Source organism: Macrosteles quadrilineatus, unplaced genomic scaffold, assembly GCF_028750875.1.
Source record: "Macrosteles quadrilineatus isolate MER2022 unplaced genomic scaffold, UCM_ALF_1.0 Scaffold_9__3_contigs__length_116548681, whole genome shotgun sequence".
In the NCBI taxonomy this organism is placed as follows: domain Eukaryota; kingdom Metazoa; phylum Arthropoda; class Insecta; order Hemiptera; family Cicadellidae; genus Macrosteles; species Macrosteles quadrilineatus.
This window is the reverse complement of record NW_026542602.1, coordinates 87,414,037-87,436,022: the sequence shown is the minus strand read 5'-3', so window position 1 is coordinate 87,436,022 and position 21,986 is coordinate 87,414,037. Positions and strand designations below refer to the sequence as shown.

General features: G+C 34.4%; 1 protein-coding gene across 1 annotated transcript; it reads left to right on the top strand.

Annotated features, from left to right (window-relative positions):
* Nucleotides 1-597: 597 nt before the first annotated feature.
* On the top strand, nt 598-21,464 carry LOC129002678 (uncharacterized). The gene is made up of 15 exons (XM_054430665.1): nt 598-719; nt 8,522-8,682; nt 9,141-9,264; nt 10,028-10,258; nt 11,873-12,033; nt 13,139-13,262; nt 13,763-13,987; nt 14,549-15,036; nt 15,256-15,379; nt 16,056-16,289; nt 17,041-17,183; nt 17,623-17,734; nt 18,733-18,966; nt 19,624-19,995; nt 21,324-21,464. Exons 1-14 carry the CDS (start codon nt 620-622, stop codon nt 19,986-19,988), a joined length of 2,826 nt encoding a protein of 941 aa, XP_054286640.1. The 5' UTR covers nt 598-619; the 3' UTR covers nt 19,989-19,995; nt 21,324-21,464.
* Nucleotides 21,465-21,986: the final 522 nt, after the last annotated feature.

Here is a 21,986-nt window from a genome sequence, read left to right as displayed (position 1 = left end):
AAACCAACTCATAAACACGCATATATTGTTGGCATTAACAGCTATTTTAATCAAGGCAAACAGAAAAAAAAACACTTGTTTAGTTTTTACCAATACTGTTAAACACGTTGTACAATATTTAAAAGTATTTATTGATGAACCGTTTCGAAATAAAAGTGCATTACTACGCGTGCACTATAACCACTGGTATAACCTTTGACTTTCAATACAACTTCAGTATCCAATAGTCAATGAACTATGGATAATGCCACTAATTTTAACTATTAATTTTTCACTATTATCCATTCTTCTTAACCATTTCTGAGTCTTAGCTGCTTATATAACATCTGAGGCCTGCAAGGTTAAAAGAGGCCGCCAACCTCTTAAACAACGTTTGATGTGATCTCGTATCTATTTTAACAAAAGGATTCCAAAAGGGGACGAAACCGTTTCCGCAATATTTTCCCCATCAAATCTTGGGTTGGGGAGAGTTAAGTTCTCGTGTTACTTATTTGCATGGCAGATACAATCGTAAGGTAAGAAACCAACATAATCACCTTCATTACAGATAAGGAAAACGGCAAACTCGTCCGGGACCGGTCTGGACGCCTACTTCACGGCCGACGGCCAGTCCTCAATCATGGGGCTCTGTGTTACTGCGCTTGTGTTTTTTGTGTTTGTTGGTTTTGTGCAGTGTCATAGGCATCTGGATTTGGGAAAGGACTTAGCTTTTAATCGAGGTATGGTGTATTTCTATTTGCTTACCACATATCCATGTAGTTATGTTTACAGACTTCGGTTTACCGAGTTACCTATATATTTGGAGAGATTAGTGAACGATTTTTGAATTCTCGAATATGAATTTGTTCTATGGATTTTTATCATAGTTTTTTTTTTTTAATTTAACGTCTGGTTGTTTGGCAGATTAGCAAGTTGTTTAACATTTGCATCTGGCTGGAATTAGATTGTAATCGAGGTATGATTTATGTGTATTTGTCACAGTTTGATTTCCAATCCATGCAGTTGTGTTTAATGTCGGTGTATTTATTGTCAATGCATTTATTTGGGTATTATAGGGATTTGTATTCCATTATTTAAATTAAATAGTTTGCGTAATTATAAGCCAATTGTCAAACACAGTTTATGAATTAAACTAAAATCAATTTGTTAATCTTAAACCTTGTACGTTAATTTCAATTCAATTCTTAATTCATATCGTGTTGTAGGGTTTAACCCTCAAAACTGCATGAATTTGGCAGATTGTTCGTAATAATATGAATAGTAATCGGATATTTAGGCGTTGAAACTCTGTAGAATTACTCAATTGTTGATAAGTTTTAAGTTCTATACATTCATTTACTGTATTTAACATATCTATATAGATGACCTATACAGACCTATCTATAGATCAAGGTAGATGTAAATATCCACGGTGACTTTCTGAGGAAGTTCTGAGTTGGGGTTTTTTAAATTGCATATTTATCGGTCTTGACATAAAAAAAAAAACTGCAATTTGAGTTTGTATATTGAAACTCAAATTGGACCAAGACATGGGTTTAATTTATTCTAAACACAACTATGAAAAAGGTAAGAATAAATCGTGATTCTTGTCAGGCGATGTAAGCAATTCAATTAATAAAACACGAGGGGGGTCTTGCTCAAATTGCGCAAAGTTGAGTTCAAATCCTAATTCCAAGGTAAAAATAATAATGCAATACCTTTTACTTTTCAAAGTTCTAGATCTACCCCTTATAGACTGAAGAGTGTACCAACCTCAATCAGGTTGCAATTACTATTTCCATACACTGTTTTGTCTGTCTCTTGTTAACGATCTGACTGTGGTTAAACATTGAAATGAATGAAATTAAATGAAAATCCTTCTTTATTGAGGCGAACTTAGGACCTCCCTTACAGTTAACCTCTAAAAAACTAATAATAACAACAAAATATTAACAAAAAATACAATACAGTTTGTAACAATTTAAACATTCAACTAAAGGATCAGCTTTTGGATTACAATTCATATTTAAACCAATTCATTATACAGCAAGTTTGTCAGCAAGACTGGATCTTTGAAAGTGAAGTCTAGAATAGTTCAAACGCAATGAGGTGATGTACATTTTCCGTTGCCATCCGCAGGTGCAATGGATCATAAGCTTCAAAATGACACCTCAATCGTGAGCATGTGTTAAGTAGGACAGCTTAAAAAGGGATGTTACAGAGAAACCCCTTATTATAGTATTTTGTATATAGATAGATTTTACATAATTATGCATTTTTCATGTTTCTTAATTTTTGTCGTACTACAAAAAAAAAAACAGCTGATTTCATTACATGCATTGCAGGTTGAAAGTAGTTACTTTTCTCCCTAGGGAGTAACAATCAGCTGGAGTCGATGACGTCAGCGGCACATTTTGGTTATTTTGTTAACTTAGATTGCAAGTTCATAACCAGTCATAACTCACCAACCCACCCTCATTTCAAAACATAACTTAGAATTTTCAGCAAGTTTATTGCTGAAAATTCATATACTCTTATATGATCAATATCTGCTTGTACAGTATGTTTGTATGCTTACACAAAGACCTCGAAAATGGCTTCGATGGTTTCCTTCAAATGCTGTAAATAATTTATTTCTGGCACTAACCACAGCCACTACCTCGGGAAAATTCGTATTTCACTACACGACCCATAAAGCAATCGGCTGTATGGAACTATCTGTTGTATCGATTGTAGTTCATTGTTGCATTGTTTTCGTTGTCGGATTCAAATTTGTTTTCGTTGAATCGTTGAATCTAAGGTAGATGCATGGGGTGACAGATTACTGCACTGAGAGATTATTAAGAACCTCAAGAAAACTATTTATGTATCAATAGCTCACACGAATACTTGAACAGAACCGGTATGGATCATAAAAATAAACAAATGACGTTGCTAGCCCGAATCCTATACTAATAGCATTAACATATGATTTCGAAAATTTCGTTTAAGCAATGATAAATAATACGTATTTTTTCGGGCCAGCAACATCATTTGTTTATGTTTCTGATCCATACCGGGTCTGTTCTAGTATTCGTGATAGTTGAACATCGATATCGATCAATAGTTAATGGAACAAAACACAATCGTCATATTAGACGAAATGAATTTACCTTACTAAACAGCTGCTTGTTCCAATAGAAAAATTGTAAACAAGATGGAAATCACTTTGGGAGCTATGACAATTATTTTTGTTTTGTGACTTAGTTTGCTTTAATGATATAAATTGATAGTGTAATATGACAAAAAGTGAAGTTTATCACACGGGCAAAAACTGTCTTTTCAACCCTAACTCACTTTCCAAACTAGGCTTCGCCTTGGTCGTGATACTTAAGCTTGTGTCGAAAAGAGTCACTTTACGCCCTAGTGATGAAAACTATTACACTTTCAATTCAAACAGCTGATTCAAAAAACTTCTACGAATCCTACCATCTAATATTATAAGTGGGGAAGTATGGATGTTTGTGAATTCGTCTGGTTTGGTATTACACGACATGAAAACTACTGGACCAATCAATTGAGCTTTAGGGAAAAAATAGTAATTGATTGTCCAACTTACTCGACATTTCCATAATTTACATTTTAGCTACCAAATCATGTAGTACAAAAGCAGCAATATTATAATACTAAACTTAAATTATTAGTAAACTAGAAGGCAAGTTTGATTAAAATTCTTTTACCTACTTTATGTACGCATAATTTTGCAATCGTTAAACGTTCGGGAATTCCACGCGAGACCGTGAGGCGGGAATTATTGCTTGTTTAGCTAAAACTGGCAGATGGACATGTGTTTTTTTTTGTAAAATTATTTATCTATATTATATAAAATCCAATGTGTGTTTGTTTGTTTGTTTGTCCTTTATGGACTCTGAAACCACTTGACAGATTGTAATGAAACTTTCAGGCATTATTAAGCATTATTCAAGGATGGTTTGTGTGAATTTTGGTGCAGATCCGTCAAAAGGGCTCCGCCCCAGTGGCTCTGGAGTTTCCCATGTTAACCATATGAGTAGGCTACTCATATTTAAATGGAATTAAATAATCTCAACAGCTGGTTCAACTAAACGATTTGATTTTGTGATGTTCAATATCATTAAAAAGTTAACAGACCAACAGGGTTCAGCACTATTATTTTTTTTAAATTTATGACAACAGCTAATTTGCAACCAAAAGGTGAGTGAGAATAGCGAACAAACTTCAACCTGGAGGCGAGTTAGCGTAGCGAACGAGCTAACCTGAAGGCAAGTGAGCGCAGCGAACGAGCTCCAACCTAAAGGTGAGTGAGCGTAGCGAACGAAATTTAACCAGGACGTGATTGAGCGATGCGATGATCATTTGACATGAAACCACATTAGGACAGGACGACGGCTGTCAGGCCAGCTAGTTATAAATAATTCTCAATTATGGGGAATCCTAGAAAACCTATCCTCCTCTACTAGGCCTACATAATTTTTAAATCAAACGAGTTTGTAATAATAAAAAGATATCCTATTCATATACTCTTATATGATCAATATCTGCTTGTACAGTATGTTTGTATGCTTACACAAAGACCTCGAAAATGGCTTCGATGGTTTCCTTCAAATGCTGTAAATAATTTATTTCTGGCACTAACCACAGCCACTACCTCGGGAAAATTCGTATTTCACTACACGACTCATTTGAATTTTACATTGGCATTAGGTTGCCAAGTAACTATGTTGGTTAAACAAACAACAAACAAGGAAAAAGTAAACAAAAGACTCAATAACTCATTTATTGAACCAAGATAACAAATACAAAATGTGCATCGGTTATTTTAATTATTATCTTAGAATTAAAATTACAAATAAACAATAAACAATGGTGCTTCAATAAAACGATACCAATTATACTCCTTTCAAAAAACGAACTATATATATATACATAACTAAAACGAAACCCATCAGCGATACAATCTTGAACACTGTAGTAACCCTTGACCAAGAGTATTTTTTTATTTCCTTTTTAAAGCTGTTCAAGTCCGACTCCAGCTGAAAGGAGGGAGGGAGGAGATTAAAAAGTTTAATGCCAATGAATTTGCTAAGCTGTGGGCAGAGGCTACTCGCAATGATCGACAAATGCTTATCCTACGTCAAGCGAAACCTGAAAACCAAGATTAGGCCTAAGTGATTGGTGATCTTATATATCTGTGAGGTGATATGGCTCAGCTACTAACGGTGCAGGATCGAGCTTTATTCATACCATCTTATCTTTCAAATCAGTGGTATCCCATGGATGTTTTGCATACGAACACTTTCAAAACAATTTTCAACTAAAAACTATCATGCGCCAATCCGGAGATCAGTCATTTTCTTATTGCTCTTACTAATATTGCTCATGGAACGATAAAAGAGGAAGACTATGTTTTTTCTTTACGAGTCAAATAAATAAAACTAACAAAATCTTAGAAGTATACAACGCTGTTCGTATCGTGGCAAGAAAAGAAGAGGTGCTAACATGGCTACTGACACCCTTAATGAATTGGCTGAGCTGCATAGTCCTGTAGCATTCATTCGTGTCATAAACAAAACTTCAATTAACGCAATATTAAGTTCCGATGGATACCAATATTTTTAAAACATCCTCAGATTAGCCAAAGGATGTAGAGTTATGTAACGCCACAACCTTTGGACCGATGTAGAATTAGTCTATGGTGGTTATTGGCACTGTCCACAATATTTTATACGAACGTGAAAAAGTCTTATCACATTTTAAAATGCAGCTTTTATGTGTATTAGTCGAATTTAGTAATTATAGAGGACCCACATTATACAATAATGTAGTACCGATTGTCCCAATTGTAACTAAATCTGTAAATCGTGGCATTAAGTGTACTCGAAAACCATTTTAATTGACACTTTTCACAAATTCCAAGGCATGACCCTGAACCAAGCAGTTGATGATAATGACCAAGAGGATTCGGTGCTGGGATTTTGTATTGTTGGGGAATTGTATGTTGCAATGAGCCCGCCCGATTATATATGGACTGCTTTTCGGCTTTTCGACCCTGGATATCCAAAAGAACGCCTAAAAAGAAACTAGTCAAAGATAAACGTATGGTGTCACTGTTATGACGATTTTTGAGTTATAGTTTGAAATGTTCACATTTGTTGAAATTAATTGACCAATCAATAAAAGCTATCCCTACACAATCTTTTGTCTATTTAAAATTGTAGGTAAAATAATTTTGAAGCTTTATCGTGGGGGTCAATGGCAATATAACACCCTGATGATTCCGCTCAATTTTGTGGACGCGTCTGCAAACGCTACCTAGTAGCATAGATGAAGTCTAGTAGTTTAAACTTAGTATATTGTCCTTTTAACTCTTAACAAAACTGTACAACCCCCGTTATCGTACAAATTACGTTTTAAAAGTTGTTGCAACTTTTGTGATTTTTTAAATACAATATCACAATACCCAATTCCAAATACAAGTCACTCCCAGCGTTAACCCATTTACTTATTTTCTCAAAATTGGGTAGGTTTGGCAACATCAGTGATTTCTCTCCAGTTGACAGCTATTTATAAAATAATATTGTCCAAATAAATTTATTCTGCTTATAAGACATCGTAGAAGCGAAATGAACTCAAGCAAATTATTACCTAAGGCTAGTACGTTCGTGATTATGAATACGTTAGTGTTAAATTAACTGATAAAAGTTGATAATCTTTTACAAATTATACGTTTTAAATCTCGCCCTAAATAGCTTTTACAGCACAACAAAATATTTTACAAAAGATATTACTTCTAATTATTACAAAACAATCAATATTTTTTCTCAATCTGTATTCAGCTAAATGTTACAGACATTATATTGATTAGAGCGGTTTGTAGGAGGTGAATTAGTGAATTCAGATTTGTATCAGTTACATACCTGCAATAAACATTATTACAAATAATTCAACTGGAAAATGTGTTTTCAGATCCCTAAATATGCTTTACTTGACAAAGTTTACAGATTAATGATACTGATGTGTTTTAACCCAAATTACTACGAATAAAAAATTGAGTGGGATGACTACTTATATTATAGTTTTGTCACGGGCAAAGACCAACTGGTAGGCAGTATAATATGTGCCCAATCGATCAACTAACTAGTTGATCGATTGGGCACATCGAGTTGAACTTTTCCTCTGATGTTGTAGGTGTGTTGTTCTGCTGGCTTTGTGAGGGACAGGTTTTTACTTCATGTAGGTCATACTGAGCAATATACTGACTATTACCCAGTCTGCTGAAAGTAGGCGTACTATAGTCTAAGTATTCAGCAGTCGATTAGGATTAGCCTTAGAGTTTTTTTGCTGCTGGAGAAGAATGTCCTTACATCCAGAGAAATGTCCCCACAGCAAGTGGCCAAACACGATGTGGGTGTGAAAGAGGGCATAGTATACTTTGATGATATGTTTCTTAGACAGTAAAGGTGTCTAACCTAAGGAGAAAAGTCACCCGAGCGAAGTTTAAGGCAGATTCTGTATGTAAGACTCATGCAGGTAAGTTTCGGGTCTAGGGTGAAGCCTAAGATCTTAACCTCATTTAGGTAATTAGTCGAGCTAGGGCTGAGACTGTACGTAATTTCTTAGGTCTTGGCTTCGTTAGGCTCAGTTCATTTGACGAAAACCGCTGATTAGCAAGACTGGTTATACATTCGGTGTCAGATACTCGCTCCTGAGTTAAGTTAAGGGTGTTTCCAGATGACAAAGATTGCAATTGGTGTTGTCAGCAAAAAAAGATGTTTCCCAACAAATTAGAAAACCAGGAACAGACGAAAGTACGATGACTGAGCCATGAGGAACTCCATGCTTAATGGCCATTAAGTTTGAATTTGCCCTATCAAGTGTTAAAATTTACCTCCTGCCAGACAGATAAGAACTGAAGGTAGAAATCACCTGACCATTTAGACCGTAGGCTCTAGGTTTTCAATGAATAGGGCATGGGGGACGCAGCCGAAGGCCTTGCTCAAATCTGCAAGAGCTAGATCAGTGGATTCCTTGGTCTCAAAAGAGTCAAGCAGAGTAGACACCAGCAGATACATAGCCGTCAGTTGACCTCCCGCGCCTAAAGCCTTGTTGGGCGTTCAAAAAAGTGCATTATCAAAGGAATGCGACAAGTTGGAACTTCTTGACTGTTTCCATGATAGGCTAGTACATGGATGACAGATATAGGTCTATAGCTTTTTAGAGCGGCTGGATGCCCATTTTTGAAAACGGGCACAGTTCTCGAAAGCTTCAGGATATCCGGGAAGCACCCTTCTTGTAGACATCTATTTATCGCATGGCTTAAGGGGTCAGCAATGACGTACATTTATAGACATGCCGTCAAGAAACTTCTTATTCTTAAACAGTTTCACCAACTGTACGATCTCACCAGAGCTAACAGAAATCCACCATGAAATTCTGTGGCGCCGTTTCTTAGTGTATGAACGGGTAGACATACATCATCCATCGATGAACTAAAACTAGCATATTCATGCAATACTCTTTACAGGTAGACCTCCAAGCGAAGATGTTTCAAACTATCTTCACTCCTCTTCAGCTTCCAGAGAATCTCCTCTTAGGTTCTCTCAGATCAGGTCGAGGAGACAAACGAAAAATGGCAATTCTGAATTCAGTTGGGTCCATAGATTTACTATAACGGACAACCAACCCGTAAGTTTCACACTCATTTTCGAAAATTGTATGTAAATTCATTACCGATATGGTTTATCAGATTTGAAAGTTATAATTAGGCCTATCTAGAATTTCTGGCTGGGGTTGGATTATATTTTTGGTTGGCTTAGTTTAGGCTAGATTAGAACCTAGTCGTAACCTAATGCTTCAATCAATTGTGGATTGTTATACAAATATAGTGGTAGGAAATTCACGGAAAATGTCCCCTTTGATCTATTTTTTAATCTCCATGAACTACATTGTTATTTTTAGTTTATACAGTTACCCAGCAAGTTTACAATATTGATCCTGAGCCTCTCGAATCAAACAATTATGTCCTGCAAGGATAGTACAGGGTTTAAAAAAGGAACACAGTGTTGTTGTTTTCCAAGATTGACAAAGCCTAGACCAATTTGTGACAAATATTTACGAATACAAAGCTGGACATATTGTTACAGACTAGCTTAACCAAAGAGACGGCATTCGTGTGGCAGGATAGTACCAAGAGGTTGAAACACGCCTTAGAAAATGACGCTGTCATCCAATTCCTGAAGCCTACGGGCATGAGGATAGCGATACCAGGTAGTTATTTAAAATTTGTTCATATTTACTTTAAAAAAAAAAACACAAAAAAACACTATGTGTCTTAAGAATACAGGATTATCATGGCCATGAGTTATGTGTTTCTTTTTTTAACATGGAGTCTTCCTTTCAAAAATTTTTTTGTTTGTATGTATTTCATATCTATAAGTAACTTAATACAGAGTGTATGCGCATGTACCAGCGTCGTCGACAAACATTCGCTGAAAGCTACTCAACCCCTTTTACAAGGACACCGTAACACAAATTATTGACTTTTTAGTTGATTTAAAGCCTTTTCAAGGATATTTTAATATAATATTCTTACAGTGTTTGTGCTTCACTTGAATATTTTTCAAGCAAATGGGTATTTGTGAAATTTGCTACAGGTATTTTCATCTAGGCCTAAATGAAAGTATGGAATTTTGAGTGACAGCTCTTTTCTGAGTAATTGGCGGTTTTTTTAAGTAAACAACCCTTATACTATATGACTGCGTCTGATGATTGTTTCGTAGCTAATATTTGAAAACACAACTTAACAAAATAACTGATGCTAATGTGTAGCATTTCGTTCAAATTTACAATTTCAAATAGATAAACGCTGCAACAGTTCCATATAACACTTACAGTCCTTACAAACAAGTTGTTTAATTGATATTGAACCTTGCAAAAACCAACGAAAACTACTTACATTTAGATTTTTTAAACTTTTAACGAAAACAATCCTTAATTAAGGTCGAGCCTTAATACTCATTGATATTTTCAGCAAACAGTGTAAATATGAAGATCGTTGATTTTCGCGCCAAACTAAATGACGAATTTCGCACCAATGAGGGTGGACATTTTCTAGTCAATAACTACAAAAGAGATGGCATGTGGATCTTTGAAATTCCTCAGCTGAAACTGAAAAACAAAGACCAACTGTATTACTGGATGCGACTGGCTCTCAGTAAAGAAGCTTTCGACGTTGTTGTCAAAGGGGTTGTGGAGATAACTAGTGAGTATGTATTATTTACCCTATACTATTCTATCCTATACTACAGGGCTAATCATAAGGAATGTTGCAGAAAGAAAAGGTTTGTACGTCTGTTTTCGTGATTTAAAATGGCCGATTGTTACACCAGTATGGTAAGAGCGGGTGTATAAGTTTGTTTTGTCAAGGTTATGTTTTGTTTCAGTTACATGGTTAAGTACCACGAAGCCTGTCAACAAAATTGAAGAATATCAACAAGAATCGAAGCTATGGTTGTACAAATATCTGTTTTTCTTTTTTGTTTTCTAAGCTTCATTGCTCGTATAACTGCAGTTTGGACGGGTTTCGTCTCAAACGCTTGCGTAAACCGTAGAATGCGGTATGTGAGGTTCCATACCAGCTTTGACCATCGCTTTGACTGCCGAGGTTTTTGTCTTCGATGCTCTCTCAGCGTCTGGTGTGGAGTCTGAGGACAGCCTGAACTCTTCCCGGCACACAAACATACAGTTGTCTTGAATTGTCTTATCCAATAAGCTATGCAGTTCCGATGACGATCATTCTTCCTAAATTTGGTTGGAAAGTTCCACTGAACACTAACAATATGTAGCATTACGAACAAATTATAAAACATGAAATGTTTTTTATTGTTTTGTAGTAGCAATTTGTTGGCAGGCTTCATGGCACTCAACTGACACAAAACATATCCTTGTCAAAACTAAGTTATAAACTCGTCCTTTCCATAGGTATAACGATCAGATTTTTAATTCACGAAAACGGACGTACCAACTAGTTTTGCGCCATTCTTTTTTAAAACCCCTGTGTAACTTAACTCCTATAACTGTACTGTATAACACCTTAGGTGAGTCGGTGGCTCAGTCGGTAGCGCCATGGACTTCGGACCCAAGGCAGCGCTGTCCTGGGCTCGGATCCTGGTCACTGTCATTACCTTTTTTTCAGTACAGTCATAGAATATATAACATGGCACAGTTCACCCTTGAACCGGCTCACCCCTTGCTTTGCTGGATACGTTCCACGCACAGGTCCATAGCCTATGTGGACGGGTGAATGCAAGGTTAAAACAGGCCGCAACCCCTAAAAAACCACGAGCACGATTTTCACGCGATGATGATCAAAGTTGGTCCAACGAGTTCCTCTGATTTTTCTAAATATGTTTATGCTATGTTTTATGCTAAAAATAAGATTTTAGTTAGGTTGTGTACAGGAAAAACTCCAGTTCAATTACAAACTTCATATAAAATTTTAATATCTTTAACATATGCCTTATTGATTATTAATTAACCATTATGGTTTTACAAAATGACCATGACATATAGTTATAACATACCATCTACTATACACTATAACTATATGCTATACTATACTATACTATACGTACACTAGTGAATGACAGAATAACTTAACCTTCGGGTATGTTACCCGAACATTGTTATTTTTCTTTCGATATGTAGGCCTACATATTTAAGTCAGTCTTATTTAAAGTATGTTGAAATTGTTCAAGAGCTTAGAAGACATACATTCCTAGATTTTCTTTACTGTAGTAATTACATAAAACTTTTACCACATGCCTTGTGTCTATTTCTTTAATATATTCTTTAATTGGTCGGTTCACTCTCTCAGGTGGGAACCCCCATGTTACTGATCCCCAAGGTGAGCCCATCCCGTTTAGACCGACATCCCCTGTTCTCTCGCCTCAAAACTACGGGGTGAGCAATTCCCCGGCTAACAACAGAGGAGGGTTTGCTTGGAACCACCAGTTTACCATCAACGCGACTTATAGTGTGAGTGATCTTTGGAATTGTTACCTAAGCATGTAATTAATATAATATTTGAAAGAAAAATATTACTCTATGTATTTGAGTTACGGAAATGTTATGTTTTAATATATGTGAGCATCAATATTGAATGTGTACTAAATTCATTTTTAACTAGGAATTATGTAACATTAGATGGACGTCATTTGTTTATTGAATAAGATTCTATGGTGAGATCACACTGATAACTTTATTTTGAATTTTATGAATTAATATGTATCATATCGAGTATTGTACAGGGTGGCCGAAAATTCCCTTTACACAATATTGCAGGACGTATTACACTGTTATAAACAATATATGCGTAGATATAAAAACATATACAGGCTGTCCCGGAACTCTCTATCAATATTTTAGGGCATTGCTCCTGGGTAAGAAACATACCTAAATATCATATTTAAATTGTCCGGAAGTACTTAGTTACTCACACAGCCGCAATTTTGTTTTTTTGAGTTATTAATTTTTTTTCTAAAGAATGGTTAAACATACGAAATGGAAACTTTGCACAAACATTAATGACAACTAGACAAAGCTACAAAAAATTATGACGATTTTTCAAACTCATAAAACAAAATGGCGTCCATTTAAAATTTTTATAAAATCAACGGTTTTTGAGCTATTTTAGAAACAACATTTTAAATGGTCGCCATTTTGTTTTAATGAATTTGAAAAATCTTCATAATTTGTTTGTAGGTTTGTCTAGTTGTCATTAATGTTTGTGCAAAGTTTCCATTTCGTATGTTTAACCATTCTTTTGAAAAAAAATTAATAACTGGAAAAAACAAAATGGTGGCTGTGTGAGTAACTAAGGACTTCCGGACAATTTAAATATGATATTTAGGTATGTTTCTTACCCAGGAGCAATGTCCTAAAATATTGGTAGAGAGTTCTGGGACACCCTGTATAACTACAGCAAATATGCGTAGATGAGTAGTAAGGTGAGTGGGGAAGAGAATCAAACAAACGTCATTCTACCTTCCCAAACTACACGACATTGGTAGATTAACCAATCATTACTGTATTGACTAACGTGTTTGTCTGCTTTAGAATATAAAATGTTATCTTGTTCCAGAATACATTCACAAAGGAGTTTGCTACAAACTGGCAGCAGCATGCGGAGTTTATAAAACGATTTTTAGAAAAGAATATTAACTTTCAATTTCAAACCCCAAGCGGTTTAATTATTTCTATTCCAGGTAAATTATTTGAGGTAACTTAGTTTACTTGTGTAATTATTGTAGTTGTAGAACATCAAGTTTTATTGCGATTATTGTATTTTAAGAATTCATTGCCATTCCTAAAAGTAACTATGTTTTTAAAACTGCCATAAACACCTCCTGAACAGATTTGGTAAAAAATACAACAGTAAACGAAATACTGATTTGAAACTTATATTATTCCAATTTAGTTTCCTCTTTCAGTAAATTTATGTTACAATTTCACTATCATGACTAAAAAATCAATATAGTTTTTTAATACAGTACTGCCTTTGTTTAATAATAGAGTTTAATTATGTAGTTGAAAAACACGAGGCAATTTCAAGAATATTTTGTAATCCAAACCATCAAAATGTTTTTAGACAAAAGATTAATACTTTGTAAGTCAATCACTCAAACAATGTACGTTAAGTAGATGGCTTTTGCAAGCAATACTACTAGAGTAAAAATTTACCTTAAATCTTTTTATATTTTTTCAGATGACAGTTTACTTGTCTCGGATTTTCGCCTTAAACTGAACGATGAGTTCAGGGAAAATGATTTAGGACACTTCGCCCCGACACTATACAAGAATGGTAACATGTGGACCTACTATATTCCTCAGCTCCGCATACAACAAGGAGACAGGGTCTACTACCAAATGATGGTCAAGAGGATCAAGGACGGGTTTGATGCCATCGTTAGAGGACTTCTTGAAATAAGGCGTAAGTATTATTTATATGAATTTGTATACATAAAGTATAAATATGACAAACCATATTCTAAGAATGCAATAAATAAACTGCTCAATTATTATTATTGTTAAAATGGGTCAGTGTTGTAGTATACTATGACAATAAATTTGTATTTACCTTTAATTAAATCATTTGCTATGTCGCTGATTTGTTGAGGTGAGAATACAGAACAGGATTTGGTTGATAAGTGTGCAGCTTACGATTTTCTCTAAAGTTCGTGATCCTTTTTAGATGTACAGATGATCCAAATTCCAAACTAGTTTGATTACTTTACGATGACCATACATAGGGGTGTTGTCTCTTATGAGGTGAATTAAGTGAATAGTGAGCCTATCATGAAGATGACTTAATGTAACTTCATAAGAGACAACACTTCCGATATATGTATGGTCATCGTAAAGTACTGGCTAGTTTCCATTAGTTAATACATTGCAAATTTACTAATAACGTTCAGGTCAGCTAACAACGTTAATTTTAAACTTTGTTTAACATAGGCTATTTCATTCTAATCACAATATGTGCGTTTCACAGAAGGAGATCCACATACGACGTCCAATACGGTTACCCAGACATCGGGTTCATACCAATATAATCAGAAGGGTCAAGTATCCAATTCATACTCTCCAGTAGGAAATGTACAACAACCAATAACAAATCAACAGCAGCACATAGGAAACATACCACAGCCAATAGGAGTAATAAAACAACCCGTAGGAAACACGCAACAATTATCAAACGTAAACCCAATAGTGATTGTGCAACAACCAAGTGGAAATGTTCAACAATCAACAGGAAACGTACAACAGCCAATGGGAAATGTACAGAAGCCAATAGTAAATGGCCAGCAGCCAATAGTAAATGCCCAGCAGCCAATAGTAAATGTACAAAGACCTACTATTCCTTCTAACGGTGACCAGTTGGAAATAAGTGATAGATTTGGAGATTTTGATGGCAGTGATAGGCAAGAATTTAAGTGGAACCACAAGTTCAGCAGTATAAATTTAAACAAAACGTCAGAGGTAAGGTAATTGTTCTGTTTAATTCATTACAAATAAACATGGAGTTAAAGTAATTAAATTATAATTTATAATCGTGTCCTGAATCATGACTACTGCAAATTCATTTGTCATTAAGAACTTATATAAAACATAGAAACTGCAGTAATATATTATATAATATATGCCTAAGCTAGATAATTAAAATTTGAAATGACAACAATTTCATTTAAACTTTTACAGGCAGGAATCACCCCGAGCTCTGGTAACTGGGCGGATCAAGCAGACGAATATTTCAAGAAAACACTAGACAGAGATATAAACTTTGAGTTTTTAAATCCTTCTGGTCTGAGGATTTTACTATCTGGTAAGCAAAAGCTGTACATAAGTACTAAAATTGATACCTGAAATCATATTTAATTTATCAAACAAATCAATAGCTAAGGATGGACATTGAAGTATTAAATACTTGTGAAATATTATATTGTGGTCTATTGATTTACAGTTGTCTATTATCTTTCACTTATGTTCGTTTCCTGTGTTACTGTATAAAGTATATGAAACACACTGACATAATATTAATCGTATTTTTACTAGATTGTAATAAATTTGTAATTAATTTAAATTGTTCCATGACTTATGCATACTACGAAGTTTTCTGTGTTGTCAACTGTTCAAAACTTCCCCAACCACCTCGTCCGTTTTAGTTTGTTCTATTCAATACATATACGTGTATAGTCCCGTCTACTCCCTTTTTTTTCCTAATACTCCGCGAGTCCCCGTCTTTTATTGGTCCAAAAATCCTTCTCAATACTTTGTTTTCAAAAGTAATAAGTACTTAGTAAAAAGTTAATAATACTTAGCACGAACAAAAATAAAATAAATTAATAACCATACTTGTTTGTGTAAAATAGCAGCTATATACTATTCCTCGAATATTTTGAGCCAGCTTATCTACAAGTAATTAATTTGGTTTTTTTATATCGGTTGTTGATTTATTTAATTAGACACGCTGCCAATTAACTTAATAAATTATACTGCAGGTGACGATAACAATTTAAGAGTATTGGCATTTCACGTAAAGTTAAATGAAGAGTTCAAAAGCTTTGACAGTGGCCACTACCAAGCAAACATTTCTAGAAGTACGGATGGGACTTTGAGCTACTACTACCCCAATCTAAAGCTGAAACAGGGTGACAATGTATACTACTGGATGAAAGTCACTTTCGGCAGGGAAATGTGGTACTACATCGTCAAGGGACTTCTGGAAATAAAATGTAAGTTTATGTAATTAGAAATCTGTTGAAAACGTTCTGACGTCTTAAAACAAGCATTGTATTAACAGATTGTTGCTTGTGATCAATAATGTTTCTTGAAATATTTGGTAAAATAGTTATAAGTCTTCAACTATGTATACTCCACATGGAAATATACATCCTGTTACCATACTAAAATAGTAAAAATTTAACAACTGTTTTGTATATTTTGATTCATGGAATAAATAATGTTTGATTTGATTTAATTTTAAACAATGGAAACTGTTAAAATGAGCCATTATACAATCTGCTGCGGGAAATATAAACCCGAAAAATATTTTAACCCCAATATTATTTTATACTAGTTTTTCTGTCCGTACTTCGCAACGGGTTTAGAATACTTAAGAGAATAATTTGGGTCTCTACGTCTACTTAAAAAAAATACACCTGCCACAGCAAACCTGCCGACTAAGCAAATTTCCATTTGTCTGAATTGATTTGGAATCAAATCTATTTAAATAACATTAGGTTTAACAATTAACTAGGTTTGCTGCTACAAGGAAACTAATAAAGTGAGTTTTGTAGTAAAATATTAATATTTTAGTATAAAATAAATAAGTTTGCCAAGTTTGATCCAAATATATCAATAAACAAGCAAACTACAACATTTTACAATATTCTCCATAAGAATAACATGGGCATTTTAAATTTACAATTGATTAAAAGAATTATTTAGACGAATCTTTACTTTATTAGAATGTATTGTTTGCAGTGGGCAACCCTCATAAAGTCATCAATTCTATTGGTACTACTTCAGCCCCCCGACCAACGTATGCCGGACCCTCCGTAGGGAATGGACAGGGAATTCAACCTGTTCGATGGGAGCACATATACTCTATCAACAAGACGTCTGACGTGAGTAAATTTATTTCTAACTTTGGGATAAAACCTTATGTTACATTAACGTTCATTAAGTAAGATTTAGTATAAACTGCGTGTTTTTGCAAAGATTTCTTGATCCCGTGTCACTGTTAAATATTGAAAATTTATTTAAAATCCTTCCGCTAGATTTCGTGATATATATTACAGACAGACACATAGACATAGCTTGTATTAGAGTATAGGATTACATACTCTTCTTCACTTATTTTTGGCTATGGGTATTACCTAGGTATTATCATAGATTAAACATACGGAGTATGTTTAATCTATGGTATTATGTAGAATAACTGAGTTATTATATACTTTGCCGGTATATAATACCCTCATCCATCATCTAGTTGGGGGGGAGGGTCAAGAATTACCTTATAAGACTATTAATTTGGCACCAATTTAAATATAATTTTATTTCCAGGATTTACCAGCATACAATTCTCCAGAAGAAGCTCAACTTTTGAAACATACGTTTGAGGACGATATAGACTTTAAATTTCTTAACCCATCAGGATTGAACATTTTATTTTCAGGTAATATTTTACACTTATTACATGCTGAAATCTCTAACTAATAATGGTTTTCGTTAGTTTTGATTATATTTATGAAATAACTAGCAGAGTACCCGTCCTTCGTACGGGGTTGGCACATAAGTTGGTAAAAGGCTTATTGCAGTTATACTCAAGTTTTGTGATTGCAATGGGGAAGTACACAGTTTGATAAAATTTGCTTCCTTATATTTACGGTATACTATGGTATTACACATGTAGGCCTACCATAGCCATAATGTTCTACCACCTCACCTAAACAATGAAGAAAAATAAATTATTAAAAGTTCTAAATAATCACAAATTATTCATGAAATTAAAAACATAAACATAACTTTAAACAATCCTACTTTGACAGTTCTCATTGCGTTCTAATTGTTTACATAAATGCAAAATAAATTATAGTTTAAAAAATTATATCATAGAAACCAATTTTTTAGTTGAAACAGCTGACTAAATTCTTTAATTCCCTTTAAATATGAATAATCATAAGGTTAACATGGGGAACAACAGAGCCATTGGGGCGGAGCCCGAAAGGATTTTTGAGAAAAGAATATGCCTATATGTTAATCGGGAATGTGAGCTATCATCATGCCAAATTTCATCCCAATCCGTCCAGTGGTTTATGCGTGATCGAACTTCAAACAAACAAACACACAAACATTCAAATTTATAATATTAGTAAGATAACGTTAGATCCAGGATTATTTTTCGCAGATACACTTCCAAAAATTTGCCATCCCTTTATTTATTTGCAATTTTATTCCGTAATCTCTAAGAAAGTCAACACTCAATTTAAATTTCGACAATCTAAATGTATTGGTTATAACAAATCATGACTGTTCTCAAATAATAAACAAATCTTTAAAAATACCTTTTGTATGCTGCTATGGAAGGTTCTCGTAGTATATTGCACACATGACTTCAAAAGGTCAGCAAAAAACATGTATAGGCTATTTAAATCAAAATTGTTTTCAAAACAGGTGAAAACAAAAACTTCAGACTTTTGGCACTAAACATTAAGCTGAACGAAGACTTCGCCACCCTTGGTCCAGGAGACTACGTAGCCAACATTACCAAAGTGAGGGACGTGCAATTGAGCTATTACTACCCGAACTTGAAGATCAAACTAGGAGACACACTCTACTACTGGATGCGAGCAATGCTTGGCAGAGACAGGGCAGATTATATCATAAAAGGACATCTTAAGTTGACGCGTAAGTTTGAGAAATCGCATGGAGTTTAGGGTAGACACAGATTGTATGAGTTTCTGACTTTATTATCGTTATAAATGTATCGGAAATCATGGTTATTTATCACTGAGGTAAAATTATGTTCTAGGATGTTGGAGGCTTTAAATTTACTCACTGTGCTTTTGCAAAATGTTTAGCATGTTTTGCTGTATGTTTGATGTCTGGTAACGCGAAATCATAGAGTTCGTTACCGTTTATTCACTACCACTGTTTATTTTTCAAGCTGGAAGTTATGATTACCTACACATCCTGTTTAAGGTAATACCCTTCATAAAATGGAAGTGTCCTCCAACATATACAGTATATTTTACCTGGCGTTCAGAGGCACGCCAATATTGCTAAGAGTATTGTTTTAAAATGTTTACTAACAAGGAAGATATAACTGTAGATCAAGATTTGAAAAAAAATATTTGTATAATTTTATAAACCAATTTTGAAAAGTTCTTTCCTCGGCTACACGCATGATCTTTCACTCACGAGTGAATAACTACGAGTAAAATTGAACAACCTGTTTAGCCTCTCAACTCTTTCCTTGTTGACCTCAGATTTTAAAACGTCACGCATTCTGCCATGAACTTAATGACCTAAGCAAACTGGTTTAACAACCGTTCCTGTTCGCAGAGGGAGATCCACACATCGGTGGACCGGTTCCTGACGTTCCTCCACCAGTCATCTGGACACAAGCACCAACAGAGCCTTCCGTCTGGACGAACCAGCCATCCCAAGTACAATATCCTGTTAAAGTACCGCCTCCAAACCCTCCTTCGGGAGCGCAAACGAACTCTCCGCCTCCGCTAAATGAGCCTCTTAAAAGACCGACTCAGCCGCCCCTTCAGAACTACCAGAGAGCAGCACCTCTGCCGTTGTCCCTTCCGCCAAATTCCCCCATTCCTTGCAGTTCAGGGGTGTACCCAGAAGGAACTTACTGTCAAGACGGAGTAGTGGTCCGTTTCAGGGATGGCGTTCACGAAATCATCGTTGCATAAAATCTGGGTAGGTGAAGAAATTGAATTTGCAGGTCTATTTGGGGAGGTTTGATTTGAAGTTACTGACCGATAGCACTCAGGACAATTTTGATCTTTATATTTTATATGGAGAAAAGAAAAAGTAGGTGGAAAAAGAACCATAACTATTAAAATGTGCAGCTTTCATTGATGACCATACAGCTTTAATGACTACTGTCACAGCCACCTCTAATAACTGTACTCTTGAAATTAAGTAGTAAAACTACTTTATTTTAACGAACAAGACATGACTTAAATCATCATGGAATGAAACTGTAAATGTGTTTTACATAATACCCTTATAATTACTTTTTCAACTGTATATTGCTCTAACAACATTATTCAGAGAGTTTTCCTTAGTTACCAATGCTCAAGGACAACAGACTCACTAATTGCAGCTCACACGACTAAGGATAAATAATGAGCTGATGGGTTTCCTTGTTTCCTTGACAATTACCTTTGGAATTACAGCAATGAGATTTTTCTGGTAGAGACTATTGGCATTTTGGAATCATTAACTGACCCACAACATGATATTTCCTTCCATAAAACATTAATTACTAAAAACAATATTACTTTAGGGTTTGCCGCTACAATGATTGATCTTTTTAGCAATTAATTATGTAGACGTTTGGAATTAGACATTGAGTTTGTGTATTCACAATTAATGTCTTATTACACAGTTTGTGGTTATTATTTCATGTTCGTAATTACCATTTAATTAAAAATGGAGTCCACTCGTCTGAAAAGTGTTTCTTTTATTTTTTTTAAACATTATTGCCACCAAGACTGGCTGTACGAAAAATATAATAGGTTACATTATTATATAAATTTTGTATGGTCAAATTTTCAATGATAATCGTGGTTACAAGTACTAGAATGCATGCAATAATTTTATAATGGATTTTTTTCAAACAGTTCTAAAATAGACGTTAAATAAAAATCAATAAATAGTAAATGTAAACATGAAATATACTTTGACCAAACAGTAATGTACCTAACATTTTCCCCTTTATTTTAGAGTCAGTTTTACAATGTGTTAATTTTAATGTCAGGGACAGTCAATGAATAAAAAATTAGTCGGGTTATTTAGTTAAAATAGTTTTACATTTTCTAAACAGCATCAAACAAATACCACACATCAAAACTCAATGTAGAGGACAGAAAAATATTATAAATGTTGCTCTCTTTATTTATGTCCAACTAACTTAGGTAAAACCAAATAGGCCCCTAATGTTTTAAATGAAAGTATATAGTTTTTGTAGTGTAGGCCTATGATTAATGTATGTTTTTTGTAATCTTATTTTGCATTTTCAGATGTGTGGACCGACATGAGACACCCAATGCATCCTCCATTTCATGCACATCAAGAATATCAATAATATATACTTTGTTTTCAAAGTGTTTTGATTTATTTTATTTATTATCAATAAAGGAATGTATCGTTACCTTTCTGAATTGGTTTTTACATTCAACCTAAAGGATTGAATATTACCTGTTTTTTAACCTTTTTAGAGTTTGTTAATAACTTTTTTAACTGTTTTTAAGAAGCTTTAAAATTTCACGTTTGTTAAGCTTACGATATGTAATAATTCATATTGGTTTTACTGTTTATGCAATTTTTGTTGAAATTATGAGGAGCTGAAAGCAATGTACTCAAGATAGTACAGTCTACGAAATTTGTTGACTATTTTAACAACAACAAAAATTGTTTAAATGTTAAATATACTGTTCCAACCCAAAAAATACCCCCGGCGCAGCAAACCTGCAGACTAAGCTAATTTCAACTTGTCTGATTTCATTTTTACTAAAATATTTCCATAAATAAGACATATTTATTTCCAATTTAAATAATATTAGATTTAACCAGTGCTTAGGTTTGCTGCTACGGGGAAGGTAAAAAGTGTTTTTTGACCATATGTCAATAGTATAGAATGAAATAAATAATTTTGCCAAATTTTATCAACATATGAATTTGAA

Coding starts and splice junctions, on each gene's coding strand:
- LOC129002678 (XM_054430665.1), top strand. CDS start 620: ATGGGGCTCTGTGTTACTGCGCTTGTGTTTTTTGTGTTTGTTGGTTTT. Junction 8,683..9,140: donor CTATAACGGACAACCAACCC/GTAAGTTTCACA, acceptor ATATTGTTACAG/ACTAGCTTAACCAAAGAGAC. Junction 9,265..10,027: donor CATGAGGATAGCGATACCAG/GTAGTTATTTAA, acceptor TGATATTTTCAG/CAAACAGTGTAAATATGAAG.